The 22,778-nt window shown below is 37.1% G+C and overlaps 2 protein-coding genes across 2 annotated transcripts in view; one reads left to right on the top strand and one right to left on the bottom strand.

Moving 5' to 3' along the window:
* Positions 1–4,517, top strand: part of CCDC85C (coiled-coil domain containing 85C) — a 113,787-nt gene extending 109,270 nt beyond the window's left edge. The window contains exon 6 of the mRNA XM_026850104.1: positions 451–4,517. Coding sequence (XP_026705905.1) covers positions 451–540 — 90 coding nt within the window. The 3' untranslated portion in view covers positions 541–4,517. The remainder of the gene's footprint in view (positions 1–450) is intronic.
* On the bottom strand, positions 666–21,651 carry CCNK (cyclin K). Its single transcript, XM_026850103.1, has 10 exons — positions 21,194–21,651; positions 20,084–20,165; positions 19,382–19,513; positions 17,409–17,514; positions 17,209–17,266; positions 14,739–14,908; positions 12,845–13,131; positions 8,725–8,758; positions 7,732–7,806; positions 666–5,574 (listed from the first exon to the last, which is right to left on the bottom strand). Exons 1-10 carry the CDS (start codon positions 21,388–21,390, stop codon positions 4,955–4,957), a joined length of 1,761 nt encoding a protein of 586 aa, XP_026705904.1. The 5' UTR covers positions 21,391–21,651; the 3' UTR covers positions 666–4,954.
* Between the last annotated feature and the right edge of the window lie 1,127 nt (positions 21,652–22,778).

Genomic DNA, 22,778 nt, shown 5'->3' on the forward strand with positions numbered 1-22,778 from the left:
GTCTTTTTAGAAAGTCATATATATATATATATATATATACACACACACACACACGCATACATGTCTGTATGTGTATATAGATAAAATGTTAATCATTATCTTTTTCATTATTTTTTCTGTTCATGGTAACATCATTTCTGTAAGCAGGGCACAGTTGACCTACCATTGAACTTAGCTTCTGAACCTAGTGTATTTGTTTTATACTATTACCCCAGGCAAAAATGGCTCTAATTTCAAGAGACTAATTAGAAAAATGCATCAATGTTTTCCTTGGAAACTGGTGCACAGATGCCATCCAGTGGCTCTTCTGAGTATTACAGCCCAGCTCTGGGAAACGGCCTTTTTTGACTTTCAGACTGCAATTAATGAAAATACTGCAACTCCTTAGTGGCTTTGCGGTTTTTAAATTCCTGTCTTTCTCCCCCCCGCCCCTTTATTTTTTTCTCACAGGTTGTCTGGCGAAAGCTGGGTGATGCTGCGAGCTCCAAACCCTCCATCAGGCAACATCTTTCGGGAAACCAGTTCAAGGGTCCCTTGTAGGAAAACTCTCCTGGAGGCTGGAAGTGAATGATTCTGTGAAGACTAAAGAGGCAGAGCTCAGCGTTTCTGGCTGCCTGTTCTTTGGGAGTTGGGGTTGAGGTTTTTTTTCAGGGTTTCCTTTTTGCTTTTTTTGTAACAATAGTGTAAATATGGCAGCTAAAGGCCTGATTTCCAGGCTGTGGTGCTCTGGAACTACTGTTCAATGGGTAACCATTCAATAATGCCAGACTTGCATCATTTGTATTGTAGTTCAAACCTGCTTTGTTGTAATGGTCTGTTTCTAGAATTAACTAACTCAAGAGAATTTCTAAGAGGAACAAGAAGACCCTTTAACCTGTGGAGAGGTCACAGTTTATATTGCTCCGGTTCACCTGCTTGTCAGTGATTCACAGCTGGGTTAGTGGCTCCAGGCAGCACCTTCCAGGGAAAGAGGACTTTGAATTCGTTGGCTTACTGCCTGCCAAGCTCCTGAGCTGCTAACACTTCTTTTGGAGGTCCTTATTTTGAAGAATGACATGCAGCTGTTTTCACAAGGCGCTGTGTACAGTATTGAGTGGTGAGCTAAAAACACTAGTACCACTTAGTACATTGTACGGTGGTAGTCACCACGCAAGCATACAGAAAGGCTTAAGATTCTGTATCAGCTGTTAATGAACTATTTTTCATGAACAAATGACACAAGATTTCTGCAGTCATAATGTGAATGAAGTTACTTAGCCACACACCAGTATTCCCTACAAATATGGCAACAGTTTTCCTGTAAAGCTTTAACAAAATAATTCAGCAGAAACTGCCGTCCTAACAGTGCTAATGGCTGTCACAGGGATCTTCGAGAGCAGCTCATCTTTCACATAAGGAAGATTTGGGTATTTCTTTTTAACGTTCTTGTTGATCCCTCACCTATAGCTGGTTCCTGTGTAAGGTAACCAAACAACAACATTGCAGAGCTGAATAAAAGACAGGCTGTTGGGTGAGACTACTTCCTGCCATTCAAGCTTTATTTTTGTTATTGAACCAAAATGAGTGGGTTTTTCTTTCTTCTAATGATTGTATATAAAACAATGGGACTTATATTTTGCTATTGTGGAGTAGCTGCTTGTATAGTTGTAAGAATTTGACCCCCTTTTCCAAGTTGTCACAGCAGCTGTCCCTGTATTTTATTAGCTGTTCTTTCTCAATAGTCCAAGGAAGTGGGGCTTGGTTATTAAACTTACTGGTGTAAAATAATTTTAAAGACAGGCATGTGAAAAGATCAAAGCCTCCTCTTCAAAAGTTGCATCAATTTTAGTGATGAGTTTGAAGATTTAATGACCTCAGACACCATCACTTTCTTCTTACTCTCTGTAAGGATCAGTCAGAGCTACAGACAGCTAAATTAGCTGGACATTAGCTGGACATCCTCTTTAATTAATTTGTTCTACCAGTTGAGTTATTAATTTGTGGTATTGTATTAACATGGAGTGCCAAGGAGCCCATGCTGCAAGTTATGAAAGGAAATTGGTCCCATGGTATACAATAATTTGCCTGGGTAAGGAATTTGGAGTGTCAGAGTGGAGATCTGTAACCAGTAAAAAAGACAGAGAAGGAATACAACCAAAATATAGTAATCAGTAAGAGTAAGCACCACTTTACTATTCATTGCAGAAATAAAAATGTAACAAGTCGAGTAGGTTATTTGAAAAAAAAAAAAAAAAAAAAAATCCAAGAACCACCCCCATACACACATACTCTTACACACTCACCAGTAGTTTATTTCTTACTACTGCCCAGTCAGCGAATGCTGAGCTAGCTAGCTCTAATAATATTTACATCCTATGCAGTCTTGAAAAATCTATTCTAGAGTCTGACTGTCTCCTTTAAAATATGGCATCTTTAGAGGATTCCAGATTTCCTCCTCTTTGCTTTTTGTTTTGACCTCGAGTTTCTGGTTACCATTGATTACTTGTCTTCCTCCTGTACAATTTATACCTTAAGATTTTTGTACCAGAAAAAGTGATGCAAAGCAGAGGCATCATGCTTCCTTAACATCTAATGTCGAACAGAGGTTTACTTTAATCTATCTGCTTGAAAGCCCATTTTAATTTCAGTGGCATCTAATCACTGGATTAAGCAGAGAATTTAAGCATATTGGGAACAAGGTTAATTTACGTCAGTGAATTTTAACTAAAGCAATGCAAATGTTGCCAGCACTTGTAGAGAGTTAATTGTGTTGATGACGTATTTGCTATTTTAGGAGGATATCAGACTAGCAGGTCCTCTCAACAAGACAGGAGCTATACTAATCAGATTACTAATCTCACCAGCTATAATTCTCATTCAAATATTCCTATCAAATCACACTGAAAAATTTATTCAATGACTTCAAGCAAAGCTTGTTTTGTTCCACCTGCAGACCTCACCTACTAGGGAAATAGTGGTACAACGGAAGTCCATCAGTGCTGCAAATCCCAAAGAGCCAGTTTACAGGGTAGCCACTAGTTCAGCTGAACAGTCTTGATACTCTTAGGGTAGATCCAGTGCTTTAAGATTCCGTTTGGCAGCACAGAGCTTCAATGCAAGATGTGCATCGTTGATTTTGCAGAACACCATGACAGCGCTGTACATGGGAGTGTTATGTTGGGGGGTGTTTAGGCTTGCTACTCTACATACTTAGCTTCATTAGAGCTATAAAGTGTCTTCCTGACTAAAATGACACTCAATGACTTCACAGGATGACTTGGGTGCTGCATTTTCAGTTGTCTAAAAAAGATGGTTTATATGCGTATTTAAATTCCCTTACCTATGCGCTAAGTCTTCAGTGAAACCTACCTGAGGAGCTTTGTACGTTATGTTGGAAGGGAGCATCCTATGAAATAGCAGCCATTAAACTGATATATTTGGGGCAGTAGTCCAAGTTAATTTCCTCGAGATTGAAGTCCTGGGTTCTGCAATCCCCTGGCAAAGAAAGCATCCACTGTTTACAAATGGACTTTGCTTGCTTAAGGAAACTAAAATCACATCCTTGACTTTTGTTGGAGTGACTGAAGCAGCGTTTCCATAAGTTTCTGAAACGCTGCGGTGTAACCAGCTTCAGTCGGCTCTTTGCACCGTGATGACTGCTGAGCACAACCTTGTTGAGAATGGCACATTTTTATCCAAATATTAGATATTAAAAGAAATCAGTGTTAAAGTGACCTTTTATCTTTTTAGAAACTGTGGGGGAAGAGTACTACTGATCTTTTTCAAAGTGCATGACTGTAAAGTGATAAAATTGTATATTTTTCATAATGTGGGGAAAGTCTATTTGTGCTGCTTTAGAAATCAGTTTAAAGTTTGATTTCTGTTAAACCTGTGATCTTACAGCCCTGCTATATTTTCTGTATATGATTTACAAAGAACTGGAAAGGTTAGCACCTGCTGTTGTGTATATAGCAAAATTCTTTAGACCTTAGCACGCGTTTTTACCTATTATTGAACCACTCTGGCTTTTTGGGGGAGGGAAAGTAATAGTACAGATTTTTTTGATAATGTGTGTAAAACATTCATTTGAAATATTTTAGTAAAAATGAAGTAAGATATTGATTGTGATAGTGTATACTTCTAGTTGAATAAAATACATTCTTTTTAAATAAACTGATGAATAAGATTTGGGAGACAACTGCTGAAATACCTTGCAGTAAGTATCACAGTTATGAATTCTGAATTAATATGAAAAACCTGGAAATCCACTAAGTTCAGAACCAATTTTATTTGGGTAGGTGTGAACAAAGTAGTCCCATTTATAACCAGGATGTACATCACAGTAGGTTGTTACATTCAGACTTTCACACTTAGAAAATATATATATTATGTACAGGAATTTGCAAATAGGTGTAAACATACAATACTTTAAGATACCAGTACATTCCAAAACAAAAATATCAGCAAGGCAAACACCTCAAAATGATTCCAGTCAGCTAGCATTCAGAATCTCTCTTAAATAAAGTAGCTTTTATGCTTGACATCGTGTTGTTTTAATTATTAGTAAAAGTGAAGTTTCTTACTATAGATCAAATTTCATGGTATCTGGCTATTTTGATAGTCAAAAATAGGCACTGATTTCTAGAAGGAAATTTTCTTCTTACTGATATAATTGAGCCAATATGGCTGGTTTTGCTAGTACAAAGTAATCCAGTGCTGGAATAACTCAAGACAATTTAAACTTAAGTCAAATGTATAAAGTTAGAATAGATACTGCAAAGCTGATTAAAATCTAGAAGCCTATATAACTCACCATAAACAATACCGCAAACAGATCAGCTAAATTTTCATTTCACTGCCTCATTTCTTCATCTAAATTATACAAATTACCCTCCTCTTCATCTTTACAAAGTAGGTTTTGGCTAGCTACTCCTGCCTAGTCAACATAAAGGGACATCGTGCAAATTACCTCATGCTATCTCATCCATGTAGCACGTCCAAGTCCTGCTACAGGTGGCATACCAGGTGGTGGAATTGGAGGTGGCACAGGTGGCTGACCACCTGGGGGAACAGTAGGCGGGGGGTAACTAGCTGGCGGCATTCCCAGCCCTGGAGGTGGATGAGGTGGTACTGCATGAGTTGGAGGCAGTCTTGGAGGTGGGAAGTTAGGGTTGTATGTAGGTGGAGGAGGATATCCAGGAGTAGGAGGTGGAATATTGGGCGGGGGGAATGAAGTAGGGGGCGGAGGTGGAACTGGTGGTGGAGGGTTGGGAGGATAGACATGGTGATATGGTAGATGAGTTGGTGGTCCATAGGCTGGTGGTAAAGCTCCGTAAGTTGGTCCTTCTGTTTTCATCATTGACTGAAGACTTTGATAACCCTCCCCTGACATGTAAGAATTTGTAGTAGACATCCCTGTAATATAACTGGTGGGGGGTGGGGGCGGGGGACGATGTGGCAGAGGTGGAGGTTGATGTACTGGGGCGGGGTGAGCAGGAGGAGGAATCTGGACCTTTGGCATATCTACTGAGTCCACAGTAGTAGATTGCTCTGCCTCTCCCATTGAAACTGAAGATGCCAAAGGAGGCTTGCGCTCTGGAAAAGAAAATGTATTTTTTTGAAGGATAGTGGCTTCTGAATACTTCATATTTTCTTTCAGTTAATATCTCAAAAGAGGATTCTCTGTCTCTGAATGTATTATGGTATCCAGTCAGGCCTTCTTATACCACTAGAAAATAAACAAGCTGCATAACAAAGCTCCAAGTTCAGCTTTTCCCATTCTAAAAGTTAAATACAACTTCCGTTCTTATTACTATTTTTTTTTGTAATTTAAATATTGCTCTACAATCAGCAGAAATTAGCAGACTGGAGGGACAGAATCACAACTAGCAGATTTAAAAAGTCATGGGATCCAAGATACCAAAAATCTTTTCATCAGTGCTTCAATCCTCATTAGTCCAGGCCTCCCTTCTACCTCACTTATACTCCAGGAGGTGGCCTGGGATTCCCCTCTGCACTTCACTTGCCTCTGATGTTGTGAAATACTATTTGAGAATACATGCCAAAGTATCAGGTCTTTAACACTCAGTTCTAAACCCATTTACCAAAAGAAACAAAAAAGACAACCGGAGGGTAAGTAAGAAAGTGTGAAAAATTGCTTGGGACGTGGCATCTGATCAGCTTTGTTCCACTGATTAGTTTCAGAGAACTCAGTACCTGACAGTCTAGGGAAGTTCATAAAAAGGTCAGAATTTACAATAATATACTTGGCCATTACTGGGAAGAACATGCTTTAAACTGACTTCTCTTTAAAGAACTTTTTTTTTTTTTCCCCTCTTAATGCAGATATTATAAAGTAAGGAATACCACTATAAGACTGACCTAACGGCAACATCTCTGTATGGTCATACAGTCAGTATTAAAATGCTCAACTAAAAAGAGTTTAGGGCATCTTGACATCCACCTTGCTTGTATATATAAACATCTAAAATGATGTTCAGTAAGAAAACATATAGAAGCAAATATAGGGCAGTAATTTCCAGTGACATGCAACAACTAAATTGACAATGCTAAACTTAATTTGAGATAAATCCACCTTCTAGTACTTCTGGTCAATAAACATTCTTAGATTCCACCTGTTTTTTTCTCAAAGCCTCAAGAGTTGGCGACTGTTCCTAAAATGTTTCAGTGCTTATACAACAATTTGCTTGTATAAAATTCTAAGAGGAAAATTTTAGATAACAGGGGAATCAAATTCATTACCTGCCTAAATAGGATTTACCTTATCGAAGCAGTCATAATTTTAACAGCAAAATTGTCCCCCAGGACAGCTACATAATTAGATGCAAGGTGGATACGCTGGCTGTGTTACCTATGATTTCAATGACTTCTAGTTCCTAAATTACAGCAGGCAATCATTTCCCCATTTGCTAATTTTCAGAATCACTGTGGATGCAAGATGTGCATTCAAGATTTAACAACTGAAGGAATAATGAACATGATACTTAGAAGAACCCCTTTCATTCTTAACTAGATTTTAACAAATGGGGAAAAATGAGTCTACTATATTTCAGAGCACTGTTTTTCTCTCTTGTAATTCCCTGTTAGAAGCTGTCAATTTACAGTTACATTATGGACCTTACTCTATAAAATATTTATGTCATATTTAAGGGTCACTGGAAGGACAGCTAATGCATCAAGGTGCCGGAAGCACATTTTTATAACAGTACAGTTTATTTTGCAAACATAAAGGTATGTGTGCAGCGTTAAAAGTTCTCTGGCAGATCAAAGTCCTCTTCTGGGACACAGCAAAAAAAGTATCCCACTTATTGTTTAGAAGTTCCAGACCTGCAAAATTTCTGTACTAAAGATGTAACATGGAGGACACCTATAGGACAGTTGCAAGCTACTCTAGTAATATAATATGGCATCTGCCATCCTTTTGAGAATGTAAGTCCCTTTTTGGCTGCTACTGACAATTAGTTTTAGTCTTCCAGGCCTTTAACAGTCACAGCTTTGTTTTGCCTTTGTCCACCTATTATAGTCTTGTTTCCATCATAACTTTGTGTCTCTCTGGAAAAGCCTGTGCTACTAAGATGAAATTCCTTCTAGAGCTTACCCACCTAATGCTTTTACTTGCCAAGCTGATTAATCAAGGCAACAACCCCTGCCCCCACACTGTTACCACCATCTGAATGAAAAGCAAGGCGATTAACAGCAAGAATAAATGTGCTGAAGAAAATAAAAGCTTACCTGGAGGTGGATGTGCAGGAGGTATTGGTGGATGTGAACTTTCAATTTTAGGAATTTTAGATGGTGGTGGTGGTTCTAAAAAACATTTGAAAGTTCCTAATTGGCTACTGCTCTGCAATACTTTACAAATTTAGTCTCATGCTAATGATTATCATATCATATTACACTATGCAAAAGTACAGTGGAAATGCTATGTACTGGGTATACTTAATAAAGAAAACTAAAATCAGGAACACATGCCTACAAGTTCAAGCTATGTATTTTATAACTAGAGACAAACTGTTCCAATAGAAGTATGTAAGTGAAGATGAGCACGTATACATTTTCTAGTATAAAACTGTAACTTGTAAAAAGTTAAAACAAATCTCAGAAATTGAACTATGCTCTGCTAGGGGAACGTGTGTCTAGAAATCAAGCAAAATGGCAATTGCACCATAAAGAAGAGGGAGAAGAGACAGTTCTCTGCAATTTAGCTACAGAGCCAGAGAGGGAGAAGTGCCAGACTTAGGAAACATTACAGAATCACATCCTAGCATTTCTTAAGCTAGACTATATATTGATACAAAATGCCTTTTACTGTCAGCCATGCTAACAACTGACTACAAACATCACTGATTACCAACAGACTTATTATTAGTGCAGCTATTTAATGACATGGTACCTTCAGTCACTTTAAGATCCTACAGCTTGCTGAAGAACTACTCCAAATGATGCATGGAGTTATAAATTGAGAGCTGAGTAGTTTAGCAAGACTTCTACTGAACAGACTGTATTAAGGGACTCTTGGGGCAGTTATACTCCATTTTTTCAGGTTTTGCAGTTACAAACACTTTAAATATAGCTACCGTATATATTTAAAGATGCATTATTAGGATCAAAATAGTTTAGAACTGCAAAGCCTGTAAGCAAACAAACTAAGCACATGTCAGCAAATTACTTACTCTGGTTAAAACAGTAAAATGAAAACAATATGAATAGAATATTAACATTTACCTGATGTCTTTGTTTCTTCTTTTGGAGATACAGTCTGTTTAGAAAAGAAAAAAGAAAAAATATGGAAGTAAGACAACTGCAAAATACAAAGCATTTTAAAATGATAACAGCGAGCAAAATAGGAAACAGTTCTGAAGAACTTTTTACAGATCTGACTAAACCAGAACCAGCTTCCAACTCAAAACCAGCTTCCTCCTCCCTGCCCTAAAAGGAGGCAGGACAAACCCAAAACCTTTATTTGCTTCTCTATTTTTATTAGGAGGCTAAAATCTCTTTAGACAGATGCAACACAAACACTGAACAAAGTCAAATCACACTGGGAAAGCCCAGATTAACTGGCAGAATGAAAAGACTGAAAAAATAGCAATTTTAGATACAGCATTTCCTGCTGTTCTCACTGTTAAGTATTACATCTTGCTTAATTTATTTATCATCCTCTGTATATACATCATGCTCTGGTGCACTGCTCACTGAGCTGAAAGCAACAGACTTGGCTTCTGTTCCCAATTCTGCTTTGACCTGTCATTCAACCTTTGCCAAAATCACTTCAGGCCTTTATGCTTTATTTACCAGGACAGGAGGGCAGTGAAAGTGTTGCTCAGTGTAAAACATTTCAGAAGTCTTCAGATGAAAAGCATTGTATAAAAGCCAAATGTTATGCCAGAAAAAAAAATTATGCACACTGAGCAAAACCCACAAAACCTCACATCATCCTTCCAATCACAAGCTTTTGGTTGGGTTTTTTTGTTGTTGTTACGTTGTGGGTTTTTTTAAAGAATCACGGCCAAGGGAATAAGAAAAATCTTTCCAGCTTACTTAGTCCAACTAAGTTGTCTAGTTGATGGTCTCTGAGAAAAGCAGAAAACCTAACTGAAATTTTAAGTACAATAAGCTTAGTTACAAATGTATTTAAAATTAATGATAAGAGTCAGAGGGGTATGGTACATAAAATTTTCTGTCTTTTGAATGAAAGGTGGTTTTTTTAAGGGACTATTTACCTCTAGGGGCTTTACCTTCATGAACAGTTGCTCAGTTTCCATCACTTTACTTTTCACAGCAAGAATGGACATAGATTTCACTCCAACTTGAACAGTGAATTTTCTTTAATCCTCATGGGTATTCTCAATATTTTTGCTGTCCAATACAAAGCTACCCAAGGCCTGCTTGAGGCTACCTTATTCTTATATTCCTTTGATAATAATTTGTATTCACTTTCAGCCACCTTCTCTGGCTGCTTTCCTGCTTTTTAAGGACAATCTTTATTCTTCCCATTCCTAACATACATACTTTTCTGGGTGACTCTCACACTCCTGCTGTCTTCATTTTACTTGGGTGGTCTTTTCTCAATTTTATAGCACTAAATTCCTTGCCAAGGAAACATAAACTGTATGCAACCATCAGATCTCCCCAAACTTTCAAACAGAAACAAGTCTCTACTACTTACTGCAACATTTAAAAAAAAAAATAAAAATCACACATTCTGGGATGTCAGCTGATCACTTCAAGTGGCAAGCAATTCAGTTATTGTACATTTGTTAACATGAAGCAATGTTCAGAAAATAATGTCATTGAGGTACACTATTAGAATGGAGCAAGAAACTGGAACCAAATACCTTGTGTGACAGAAAAACAAGTATCACAGAATCATTCAGGTTGGAAAAGACCCTTGGGATCGAGTCCAACCATCGGCCCTATTCTACAAAGTTCTCCCCTACACCATATTCCCCAGCTTATTTAAATGACCCAGTTTAAGCTGTATTTAAATTGAGAAAAAAAGAGGGGAAAAAAATAAAATCAAGAAGCAACAAAACCAAAGTCTATAAAAATTTAAATCACTTCTCTAATAATGGCAGTTGCTAAAATAGAGATGAACTTTTTTTTTTGGTGCTTCTACTGCACTGTAGTTTGTATTGCTCCAGTCATGATATCCCAGGGTCAACATTATTTATTAGTATGCAGATTGTTATTTAATACTTTCATAATAAGCTCAATCCATACCACAGTGGAACTGTTCTTTTAGTGCTGTTTCTATGGATTAAAATTGTTCCCATTAACAATTTCTAGTTTAATCAAACTAAATATGTTATTTACATCTAATGATTCACTAGTATATTTTTAGTCAAGTCAACTGAACATTCAAGTCCTCTTCATCACTAGAGATGTAGAGGACATGCAGATGCTTCAGACATCTGGTACGGGTCTGTAAGTCATGGGCCAGTGCCTCAGCTGCTTGAAACTATCTTGGCTCAGTACAAGGTAATGGAGTTACAAGAGTTCATGTAAATGGAAAATCTGGCCTCCAGGAACAAAGTATATTTATGCTTTGTACAAACCAAAGGAGAAGTCATGCAAAGCCCTATTTATAGAAGGAGGCAAACATTTTCATAAGGTTTATGGTACACCTAACTGAAGAACATTTTAGAAATACCAAGTAAAACACATCTTGTTCTAGACTGCTTTCTGGACAAAAAAATTATTTCAGATCATCTCATCTGTTTTTCTCAAATTCATGCTGTTTGTGCTGTTCTCCTACTAAACTCCTACTGAGTTATCCTTTGGTTTTGTATTTGTTCTGGATACCTACACTGTACCAGAACTTACCTTTTTATCTGTACTATTCTCTTCCTTAATTATTAGGTGATGGACCTCAAACTTAATTTCAAGAAAATCTAAGTTGCTCTGATGGCTTGGCCAAAGGTGATTATTAAAGAACAACAGATACTATTCATGCAAAAGGCATCACTTTTCCCCATGACATAGCCCATTAACACATGGGATGGGATGAAATTGGTAGCACTGTGAAGGCAGAGCTTTTACATGAATGAACAAGCATTCATAACAGCTTACAATCAGATGGACACACATAGAAAAAAATCAAATTGTTATTTACAGTTTCTGATGTGCTAATTTGTTCCAGGCATTTTTGTTAAAATAAAATAAGAGTTCCCTGCCCTACAGATTTGACAACCCTAGTAGAATTTGCATTGATGCTAGAAAAAGTATGAAAAGAAATACATACTACCTACAAAGATCTCTCCCAATTTTCAAACTAATTAACACAATCTATCAGCTTTCTATCCTGAACAGCCCTAAAGTTCAGTGCAAGAAGTGTATATTTCAGTGCAGTTTTTTTTCCTCTTGGAGTAGGCTATATCTTGCAATCACAAGACCAAGATTTTACAGAGTTACATTCCAATTCCATTTCATTCTATCATTTGTTGCTTCTTCCTGGGTTTTTGGTTTTGTTTGGGTTTTTTTTAACCCTTGATGTCTGTTCTCTAGTTTAGGCATGATTTAATTATAACTTAGAGCAAAAGCTGTAAAAGCTGTACAAAGTTTACTTCCTAAATTGACTTGTTCCAAAGATTTTACTTCTGAAAACACTCTTCTTACTAAGTACATACAAGGAAATTTGAGCAAAACTTTAACACTTTTTAAAAAATCTTTATAATTTACAAGTAGAAAAAAAAAAAAAGCACAAAAAGTCCAGATTAAAGTCTGAAAGCTTCATTTGAACTTGATTACTATGGAAAAGCACTCAGAGTACTTGTGATATTACCTAACTGCTAATCTACCTTCTTATTTTCAATGATTAGGTCATAATACAGAGTGAGACTTTCACTTATGATGCATTTGTAGGCTTCTACTGTTATAGATTATTTTGAAAGACTTTTGATGTATTTTTAGAAGTCACAAGTCTCTTACATTTGTAAGCAAAGACCTGAGTCAAATAATGTCTTCATCAGCATTGTGCACATCTCTACATTCTGGTATGGCACAAGAGACCTTCCCTAAATCAAGCCTGCTTAATAGCAAAACCAACAAAATTCAATAGAACAGAACCACGAACAGTTAGAACCTTAATAGCTCATGCTGACTTAAAAGTCTCTCCAGTGGTTTTGCCTCAACTAGCGTTAGAATGTGGTATGCGAAAACCATGAAGGCTGTTCTACACTAACATACTTGCCATATAACCAACAGAAGTCTACCATACAAAATTAATCACCAAGCTCACTCTTAAAGCAAACACAAGACTGCTGCACGCTGGCGCCTTTAAATCAAATGGACATCAGATCAGCTTTAAAATAAAATGCAAGTTAAAATTCAAAGTTAAACTTACTGCTGGTCTTTTAATTTGTCTAGGAGGACTTGACTGGGGAGAGGGCTTTTTAGACTGCTGTGCTTGTGTTTGCTGCTGCTGCTGTTGTTGTTGTTGCGCTGACTGTTGCGATTCTTTTTGCTGCTGAGTCTGCGATTGCTCTGAACTCTGAGACTGCTGTGATTGCTGTACTGTAGGTGCCTGGGGTGTAGATTGAAGAGATGGTGGCTGCTGTAACTGGTGAGGAGTATGATGAGGCATTTGCTGTTTTCCCTGTGAGTACAGATCCAGGATCTGATGACAGATGTCTTTAAAAAAAAAAAAATCCAAAATATTACACCCCCATAATGTACAAGTGTTTATTTGGTAAGCAATTACCAACTAAGCTTTTTATTTGATGTTAACTTCAGAAAAATTCATTGCAAATATTACTCACTGTTATAATGACCACAGATTTGACTTTTCTAAAACCACTGTTTTTCAATTTGTACTTGCTTTTCTGAGTTTCTTCTGCCTATGCTGAATAGTATGTAGGTGTATATGCACACCTTCCAGAACAAAGTGTCTTGGTATCAATATTCCGTATGTCATTATTATGCGATTGAAGAGGCAGGTAACTACGTAACAATAGGATAGTAATACAGTAAGAAAGTGAGTGAAAGAAGATTATAAGTTAAAACAGGTCTAGTTAGGCCAGTAAAAAAAGTTTCAGGAAACTAAGTAAAGGACTGGCACTAAATTCTTCTTCCAACATATTAGAAGCTAAAGGTCTGTAAGAAAACACGTAGGACCAACTCATAACCAGGTGCAGAGCGGCACTCAAGGAAAAAAAAAACCTTTCTAGAGAAGCTAAATTAGTTCTTTCCATGAGCATTCACTGATGCAGCAGTAGTAGAAACTGGAGAGATTCCCATTCTACAACCCTCCTTCAGTAGAGGGTCTGAAACGGAGGGAATTCTGTAAAAAGCTGTAATACAAACAGAGCAAGTAACCATTTCAGAAATCATCAGAACTGTAGGGTACTCACCTAAAAGTGGTAAAACCAACAAAGGCTAAACCACCTAAACAGCAATATGAACTGTTTAACTTAAAAATTCCTTAGAACCCAATGCCAGATTGTGACAAGTATCAATTATTAAAGAAAGTTTCTAATGCAATTTATGGAACTAGAAGTATGCTTAGCCTGGCATGTGTAACAGGTAAGTCAGTAAAAATTTTAATGAAGACAAATTAGTGGCCACATAACCACAATTTACTTAACAAGAATCAAGAAAGGTCCTGCTTTATTTTACAAACTTTCTAGGGCTCCCTCCTTCAAGAGGACGAGAGCAGGTGAATATGAGCAATATCTACACACAAACGGAATAGTATTCAGGTATTTGTATTGAGGAAAAGGATCCATAATTCATCCCCTATCAGAATTTACACACAGACCAGAATTCATCCCCCACATAATCTGTTCCTCAGATGTGGTACACCATAAAAAAAACAACCCCAAAACCTAGAGTAATTTGGTTAAAGAGTCAATCATCAATGAGAAAACCTTTGAAACCAGGCTCCATTGGTGCCAGTGCTCACAGAGCTGCTTATTTAAAATGATAAGGGGATAATTAAAAACATAGAAAACACACCCCCCAACAAATCAGGAGCTAATTATCTGTGCTAGAAACTAAACAAGTCGTAAAGGAAATATTCACCCGAAGACTGATCATGGTAACTAAATATGCTTCCAGATTAAGCCAGCCTAATAAGTTTAATTTAAAACCTGGTTAAGGCATAGCACACGTGATCTGAGTTACATACTCTACACATGATTATTTTGAGTAAAACCTAGATAGAAAGCAATCTGCATTTATTCATGACTTAGGTTACAGTTAAAGGAAATACTCCTGTTTGTGGCAAATGTTTTTCATACCTTCCAGAACATCAACAGGAACATCTTGGACAAATTGTTCCCACCACCGTCTATACATCGGTTTTGATGTCCATTCCTGTATTTCAAACTTACACAAACGGCCTGCTAAGTACATAACTGCAACAGCTATAATCTCAGGTTCCCACTGCAGTGACAGTGTAGTGCAGAGACTGGAATATAAAAAAGCAAAGCACAACATAACCCTGAAGATAATTCTGATTGTCAAAGTACAACACCTTAATGTATGACAGCTATAATTAACAGAGTATAAAATCCCACCACACTAACATCTCAGGCAATTTTAATTAAGAGCCTTGTTAAACAACATTTTACAAACTAAACTGTTTCTGCACTACTGCAATCATGAAACAAGGTAATTTTACACAGATAATACAAAGGGCATATGCCTGCAGAAGTAATACATCACATAGGAACATCAAGTTTGGAGTTTAAAAATAGAGACTCTAACACTATATGGGTGTGGAAAAACAGAGAAGACAGCATTATATTCCAAGTGTAGGCAGCTACATTCCACTGTAGTCTTACCTGTTGTTGCTACTCAAGTGTGCTGTCACTGCATTACACTGCTTAGGGAATGATACCCACATTTGAATTTTAGAGTTTCCAAATGTTTTTTACTAAAATATAAACAAGTACAAAAAAAACACAGAACAGCCAGCACTTGTAAAATAACTTGTCAAGCACAATGAAAGTTTCAGATCAAGATGTAAAACCAGGAAAAGGTTCTCTCTTTAATAGCCTTTGTTAGTTAATGCTAAAATAACTGATATTACTGGTATTATTGATATTAACTGAGTAAGTCCCTGTCATAAACTTACTGCTTCCTGATATTAATTTTAAATTAAACAATTTGGGTTTATCTTTTTTCTTTTCCCTTTTATAATTTTTCCTCCACAGAGTCTGTAATGTAAGATTCACTTGAAGTATTTTAGATCCAGCTAGCCAGCTAAGTTTCTGAGAATTCACTGATAAATTTATTATTATGTCCTTAAATGCATCAAAATAGTAGCTGGGAGAGTAATTTAAATTCATTTTCTCTCCAGTGGGCTACATTTAAATTGAAGGCCAATGGGATACTTAAACACTAGCAGAATCAGGGCAGGTGTAAGCAGTAAAAAATACATAAGAACTAGCTCTTAAAACACTTATTTCTTATTACTATTTTCATGGCACTTACTTGGGGGTGTACTGTGGCTGCATAAGAACAGAACCCCCATTCTAACAGCCATTAGTGCAAAGTACAGAATTGTTTTCCCAGGATCCTAGAAATCAAGTACATTTCTAATATAGTCTCTATTAAGTAAACACAAGACAGCCTCTCAAAACCAGAGATAAGTATTATTTGAAACAATCACTCCAACTTCATACTAACGTTTTCTGCAGGTGCATTTTCTTGAATTATTAAACAGCATCTACTTCCAAGTACAGTAGTGTCCAAAGTTGGATGGATACAGAACAGAATTTTTCCCTGACAAACTTAACAGTGACAGTCAAGCTGTATTTTTGTTCCACCTGTAAGATCATCACCTGCAAGACTGACATCAGATGAAGTAAACATCTCTTGACATCCAAATATGCTAAGCAACCTTTTGCTCAAATTAATCTGGAGAGTTTAGGTGGTATCTACAGAATCTGCACCCACACTAGGCTGCTTCAAATTAGACACATGAATGAAAATGCACCTCTTTTTTAATGGTGTTCTATTGCTATAGGTATGACTGTATTTGACATTTCTGAATAGTGAGGCCACTTACACATTTTCTTAAGGATTTGCTATGGAAATTAAAAATTACATTTAACTGTCCTTGGTGAATTAACTTGCCCAGCTCAGCAGAATCCTCCTTAACAAGGCTAAAGCATATCGAGTTGTTTTGCTGTTGGGTTTTTTCCAGTGACACACTACACATGAAAAGTGCTTCTACACACACTCCTATTAATTGATGTGATCCTTGTATTACAAGTCCATTATTCAAGAAATTGCAAATCTAGCACTAAAAACTGTATCCCTCATTGAATTTAATGGCTAGTTTACCATTACCAAAACACCACTTTAAAAAAAAAAATATTGAACAACATGATGGAATTGGGAAGTGACTTCTTTTCCCAGAATGTGTCACATATCTCTGGTTGGGCAAGAAGCCAGCTTCTATCCTGGAGATCTATAATTTGGTTTGGCCCTTTTAAACAGTAACTTTTTTTGATGCAGCACTAAATCATTATCACAAAATTGCAAAGGTCTTCATGGTCTACTTCTATACTTACCCTAGATTCCCTGCTCAATGGACCTATCATGGTAATGATGGAAAGAAAAACTGATGAAGATGATTAAGAAAACATGTAACAACCAGTAAACTTGTAACAACCATTTGTCAAGGAAATATCTAATCCCAAAATAAAGTAAGCAACAGTAACTATTTCACTTTCAAAAGGTTTCCTAGAAGTATCTTACCTGTCATTGACAAACGTCCATGCCATCTGAACTAGTTTTTGAATTTTATTTTTGTCTCCTGGAAAACAAACAAAAGAGTTGTAAGAAATAAAATTAGGAAGGACAAACAGTTTGGAATAGAATATTCTTGCACTATTAATGTAAATTAAGTTCTGAGAATTAATAACAGGCATTACTTTGCTCACCCTGTAATATTTTACCTTTGAGTTGTTTGGCATACTTGAGAAGAAATTGGTATGGATGTTCCACTTGCAAATCAAACTTTATTGTTTGTAGTAAGATTCTTTCAAGGACCATCACTTCTTCCTAGAGAATGTTACAAGGTAACCACAATATTATTCCTTCTTTTATTCACAAATATTTTATGCTGGTATAAAGCACAACTATGTAGCACCTCCATGCAAACATGTTTGTCTGCTTTTGTTTGATTAGGGTTTGTCTCCAAGGAGAACAGAAATCCCTCTGACTTAAAACATTATTTTAAACCCAGATCCTTTTTCTTCACATTTACTTGAGTCAGAAGAGGGGATGTGGTGTTTACAAAAGAAAAAGGAGAAAAAAAAAGTAAAAAACTGGCTGGATGGTCAGGCCCAAAGAGGAGTGGTGAATGGAGTTCAATCCAGTTGGTGGCCAGTCACCAGTGGTGTTCCCCAGGGCTCAGTACTGGAGCCAGTTCTGTTTATTATCTTTATTAATGATCTGGACATGGCAATCAAGTGCACCCTCGGTAAGTCTGCAGATGACACCAAGTTGGATGGGAGTGTTTTTCTGCTTGAGGATAGAAAGGCTCTTGAAAGGGATCTGAACAGGCTGGATCGATGGGCAAACACCAGTTGTATGAGGTTCGACAAGGCTCAACACCAAGTCTTGCACCTGGGTCACAACAACCCCACACAACGCTACAGGCTCAGGGAAGAGTGGTTGGAAAGATGCCTGGTGGAAAACCACCTGGAGGTGTTGGTCAACAGCTGGCTGAATGGAGCCAGCAGTGTGCCCAGGTGGCCAAGAAGGCCAATAGTATCCTGACTTGTGTCAGAAAGTATGGCCAGCAGGACTAGGGGAGTGATTGTTCCCCAGTATTTAGTACTGGCGAGGCCACACCTCGAATATTGTTTTTAGTTCTGGGCCCCTCACTACAAGACAGCATGTCCAGAGAAGGACAACAAAACTGGTGACAGATCTAGAGAACAAGTCTTGTGAGGAGCAGCTGAGGGAACTGGGGTTGTTTAGCCTGAAGAAAAGGAGGCTGAGGGGTGACTTCATCACTCTCTACAATTGCCTGAAAGGAGGTTGTAGCAAGTTGAGTGTCAGTCTCTTCTCCCAAGTAACAAGCAGTGGGATGGAGGAAATGGCCTCAAGTTGTGCCAGAGGAGGTTTAGACTGGATGTTATGAAAAAGATTCTTCACTGATAGGGTTCTCAAGCATTGGAACAGCCTGCCCAGGAAGGGGTTAAGTCCCCATCCCTAGAGGTCTTTAAAAGATGTGTAGATGTGGCACTTAGGAACATGGTTCAGTGGTAGAGTTGGCCACATTAGGTTAATGGTTGGACTTCATGATTTAAAGGTCTTTTCCAACCCAAATGATTTTATGACTGTAAAATTCCTTTTCCTCCATGGAGGAAAGAACTGAATCAGACACGGCATGGAAGTGCCAAATATATGAAATAACAACAAAAAGGTTATCTCTCACCACATTTCTCTCCCAAGTTTCAGATCCTTCTGCTATTTATAAGCAAATTTTGAGAAGCATAGTTTTGCAAAGTCACCCTGAACAGGAAACTTCTCAATACTTTTGAGATGTAGTTCTCTTACTTAAGTTTTGCTATTAATTGCTTCCTAAAATGACATTAAGACTGCCAAATATGATTTATATCTTGATGACACTTCTAGCTCTGACTGAAATCGCTCAAATTTACTTTAATGTGCAAAATACCATCACAAGTTACATGAAATCCAAAGTAAATTTTTTAGACAATTATCCCAGTAGGCTCCCAAAGCTTGTATTAGCAAGAATTATTTTCATAGTTATCTATCCCATTACCCAGAAGAGCCATAAATGCATGCTAAACATATAATTTAGAAAAACTGCAAAATCAACTACTGTTCTAATACATGTATGTCACTTTGCTGGAGTATTCTAGGATTAAATCCATTTCAACATGAGTACTTTTACCTTTGGGTCATCTCCAAACTGTCCAAACTGTACATCATTTAGCAAGCTACGAGCTGTTTTAATTATATCTTTACATTTCTTAGGTGTTTCTTCAACTTTTCCTGCTAGGAAAAGACAGCAGGCTCCTGTCACCTAGAAAAGAAAGTGCTTTCAAAAAGTTGTCTGCATGTACATATGCAATACAGTATAGCATTGTAAAAGCACTGTCATTTTCCATTAACAGTTCTGCAAAAGTTTCCCAGGAAAAACTTAATAGGCATATTAATTTCTAATTTTATTACACTGTTAAACTTTTACTTTCTCAAAGGAAAACTATAATTTGGAGGACTGTTCATTTTACACAACTTTATTTCAAGGTCAGAAACCCAAAGCAGAATTTGTCCTGGTTCAGCATTGTCTGTCAAGCAGTTTTAAGATGGTATTACACTTCTTTTTTTCTTTTAGCCAATAGAGTGTCAGAACTATAGCTCTTAAGTCTTTCTAAAGAACAGTATCAGCAAGACATAACTGCAATGTCAATATAAATGTTTCTAAGCATAAATAGAAATGTGTAAATGAGCAAGAACAGTGTATTTTATGCTGCAGTGATTAAAAGATACAAATGCTTATTTTTCATTATTCAGAGTGGTGGCCAGCAGTAGTACCCAAGTGACATCACTAGTGCAATTGCTGTATTAAGTCATCAATATTGTAAATACTTACATATCTTGGGAATTGTTTGAAGGAATGGAACATATAAAACCGATGGAAATAAATTATTCCGGTTGCTAGAGTATCATAATGTCTGTGGTGTAGAATAAGGACTCTCAAACAGCGCATAAACCAAATTTAAAACCAAATACACACAAAGGAAAAGATATATCAAGTACGGCAAGTAACTGTCTGTTCAGAAACTAGTTAGAAAACACTGCAAGTAAAACAAGAGCTTTAGGAAAAAAAGCCACAGAATCCCTTAAAGCTGTTTAAATACTATGATTCAGTCCAGATACAGTTGATACCCAAAGCATTTATTGGAAGTGTGCAAAGTCCTGATCATGTTTATAGGAGGATCCACGCAAGGTCATCCTCATGTTAAACCATCTCTTTTAGAGAAGGTCAAAACCAGCAGTAGGTACATGAAGGAAGAGAACAACTACCACTTCACATTAAAGTGCTGGTGTGGAAGACAGGTATTAACTTTTCACACCTACAAATGCAAAAAAAAACTGAACATGCTTCCTACTCTTCTCTTTAAGAGCAAAATTTCATCTTCATTGGGTTTTATTAAACAAAGAACTAAGGAGATCAAAACAAGCATAGGAGGAAACAAAAAGTTTAAGTGGCAGTGTATGAGAGAGTGGGACAGTGAGGAGAACTTACTAATATATACAAAGTTGTAAATCCCAACCTAAACCAAAAAAACCCCAAACAAAAACACTAAAAATACTCAGGAGCAAGGAGGCAGAGGTTAGAAGCCTCTGAGGAAAAATATGTAGAAAAATTAATGCAAAATTCAAAATATGAGAATTGCATAGGTTAATGTAGTAAGAGACCAAGTCTGTAACTGCCAAAAGTTATCCCTAATTGGCAAGTCTCTATCACCTTACTTCTTTCTCTACTGCCAAAATGGTTCAGCTGAAACCTCGTTTATCCAATGAACAGATAAAAATTGTGTAGGAACACATTACATCAAATGTCAAGTAAACTATAAAAAAAATTATTTTTGATTAATGATTATGAAACATTTGAACTGCTCACTAATCACATAACATTTCCTGCACATTTATCTCCATTCATAAAGACATTTCACACCAAAGTGAGTTTAAAGGATACAGCCCTAAACGTGTTCCCACATCGAAAATGAATCTAGCCCCCTCTCTGCGGTATCGTGCCTCAGTAGCTGGATCAAGCCCTTCTAGCTGTGATGGTGTATGTGCCAAATCTTTCTTATCCCAGTACCAACATGGCTTTGTATGGTCCAGGTTTGCCAAGTTTACAGAAGGGCTGGAATTTTCTTTATTCTCCTTCATTTATTAAAACAGAATTGTTCTTGCTTTTCAAGTTTTCAAAAAGGAAGTCTTCAGATAGTTGCTTCAGAACCTTTAAGAAAAGTCAAAAGGATTTATTTAAAAATGGAGGGGACTTCCCCCCGCCCTCGCACAAAGATGAGTAAAGAGGAATACTGTTTAACCTTGCGTGTTGTAGGAAGGGACTTTTTCTATGCTCAAAGACATGTAATATTTAAACTTGCCCTTATCCTTCCCACATACTGCAAAGTCAATTCAAAGAAATAGATATAGGTTATCTTTGCTATTACCTGTTTAATAAAGAAACTTCAAGAATGCATTATCAACAATTTCTGCTACTTCTTAAGAACAACTTTCACCTACTTTGTTCACAAAATAAGGAAAATAGTGATGGTAGCAGCAAAACTTGAAAAGTTGGGGGGATCCACTCACTATTCATAACTAGGAAACACATTCATTAGGTCAGTCTGAATGGCAATTTAAATACCCAGCTGGTCTCCCAAATATCCCTGCTGGTAAGATAGCAGCAACCACTTGGCAAAAAACTTTGTAAAGTGATCTGTACTTGTATTACTTGGAAAAAAAAGGTATCGAAAGTAGTGTTCTTTGACATACCAAGATCAAGACAGCTGATGTGAATCTGTAGGGTAAGATGGCATCTAAAGTCATCCCCAAAACAAGTCAGTTGATTACATTAACAGCAAGTGCTACTTTCCTGTGTTTACTAGCACTTCAAGGATGTATACTTATACATCACAAAGCTCTCCAGGCAACTTTCTGGTGTTTGAGTTATGACTGATGTTCAGACATGCCTCAATTTAAAGATGAATTTAAAGACAGAAGACTGTCTTGCTGCCTTTTCTTCTTCAGGCACAAAACCACTCACTGTAATTCAATAAGCTACAGATACTATGCACAAATTACTGCAGTCACCTGCAAAGTTCTGCATAACAAATAGTGATTAATATACGATGCAATCTATTTGCTCAAAGCAAAACAGTCTGAGCTACACTCAAACTTAAATCTCTTAAAGCCAAGCTGTTAATTTTCTGGATGTTCCCCTTCTGACAAGGGAAGAAAGATCACCTAAACTGCTAGAAAAATGATGCCTGCCATCAGCATTTCACTCAACTTCAAAAAGTTTCAGAATAAAGGAAATCATCTTTGTTCCACGTTGGATTTGGAAGAACCTTCACAACTAAGGGTACCAGTTACAAATCAATCCACACTGTCATAAATAAGTGAATGGCTATTTACTTTATCAAGGAATCTAGTGATAGGATGAAGGGTAATGGTTTTAAATTGAAAGAGGGTAGATTGAGATTAGATATAAGGAAATAATTCCTCACTGTGAGGGCAGTGAGGCGCTGGCACAGGTTGCCCAGAGAAGC

Source organism: Athene cunicularia (genome assembly GCF_003259725.1).
Source record: "Athene cunicularia isolate RWA chromosome 5 unlocalized genomic scaffold, athCun1 chr5_part1, whole genome shotgun sequence".
Lineage (NCBI taxonomy): Eukaryota > Metazoa > Chordata > Aves > Strigiformes > Strigidae > Athene > Athene cunicularia.

Excerpts from the sequence above, each read along its gene's own strand:
- CCNK (XM_026850103.1), bottom strand. The coding sequence starts at position 21,390 with ATGAAGGAGAATAAAGAAAATTCCAGCCCTTCTGTAAACTTGGCAAAC. Across the intron at positions 8,759-12,844 it reads GACAAATTAAAAGACCAGCA|ACTGTATCTCCAAAAGAAGA; the intron begins GTAAGTTTAACT and ends TTTTCTAAACAG. Across the intron at positions 5,575-7,731 it reads TCCTGCACATCCACCTCCAG|AGCGCAAGCCTCCTTTGGCA; the intron begins GTAAGCTTTTAT and ends TTTCTTTTCCAG.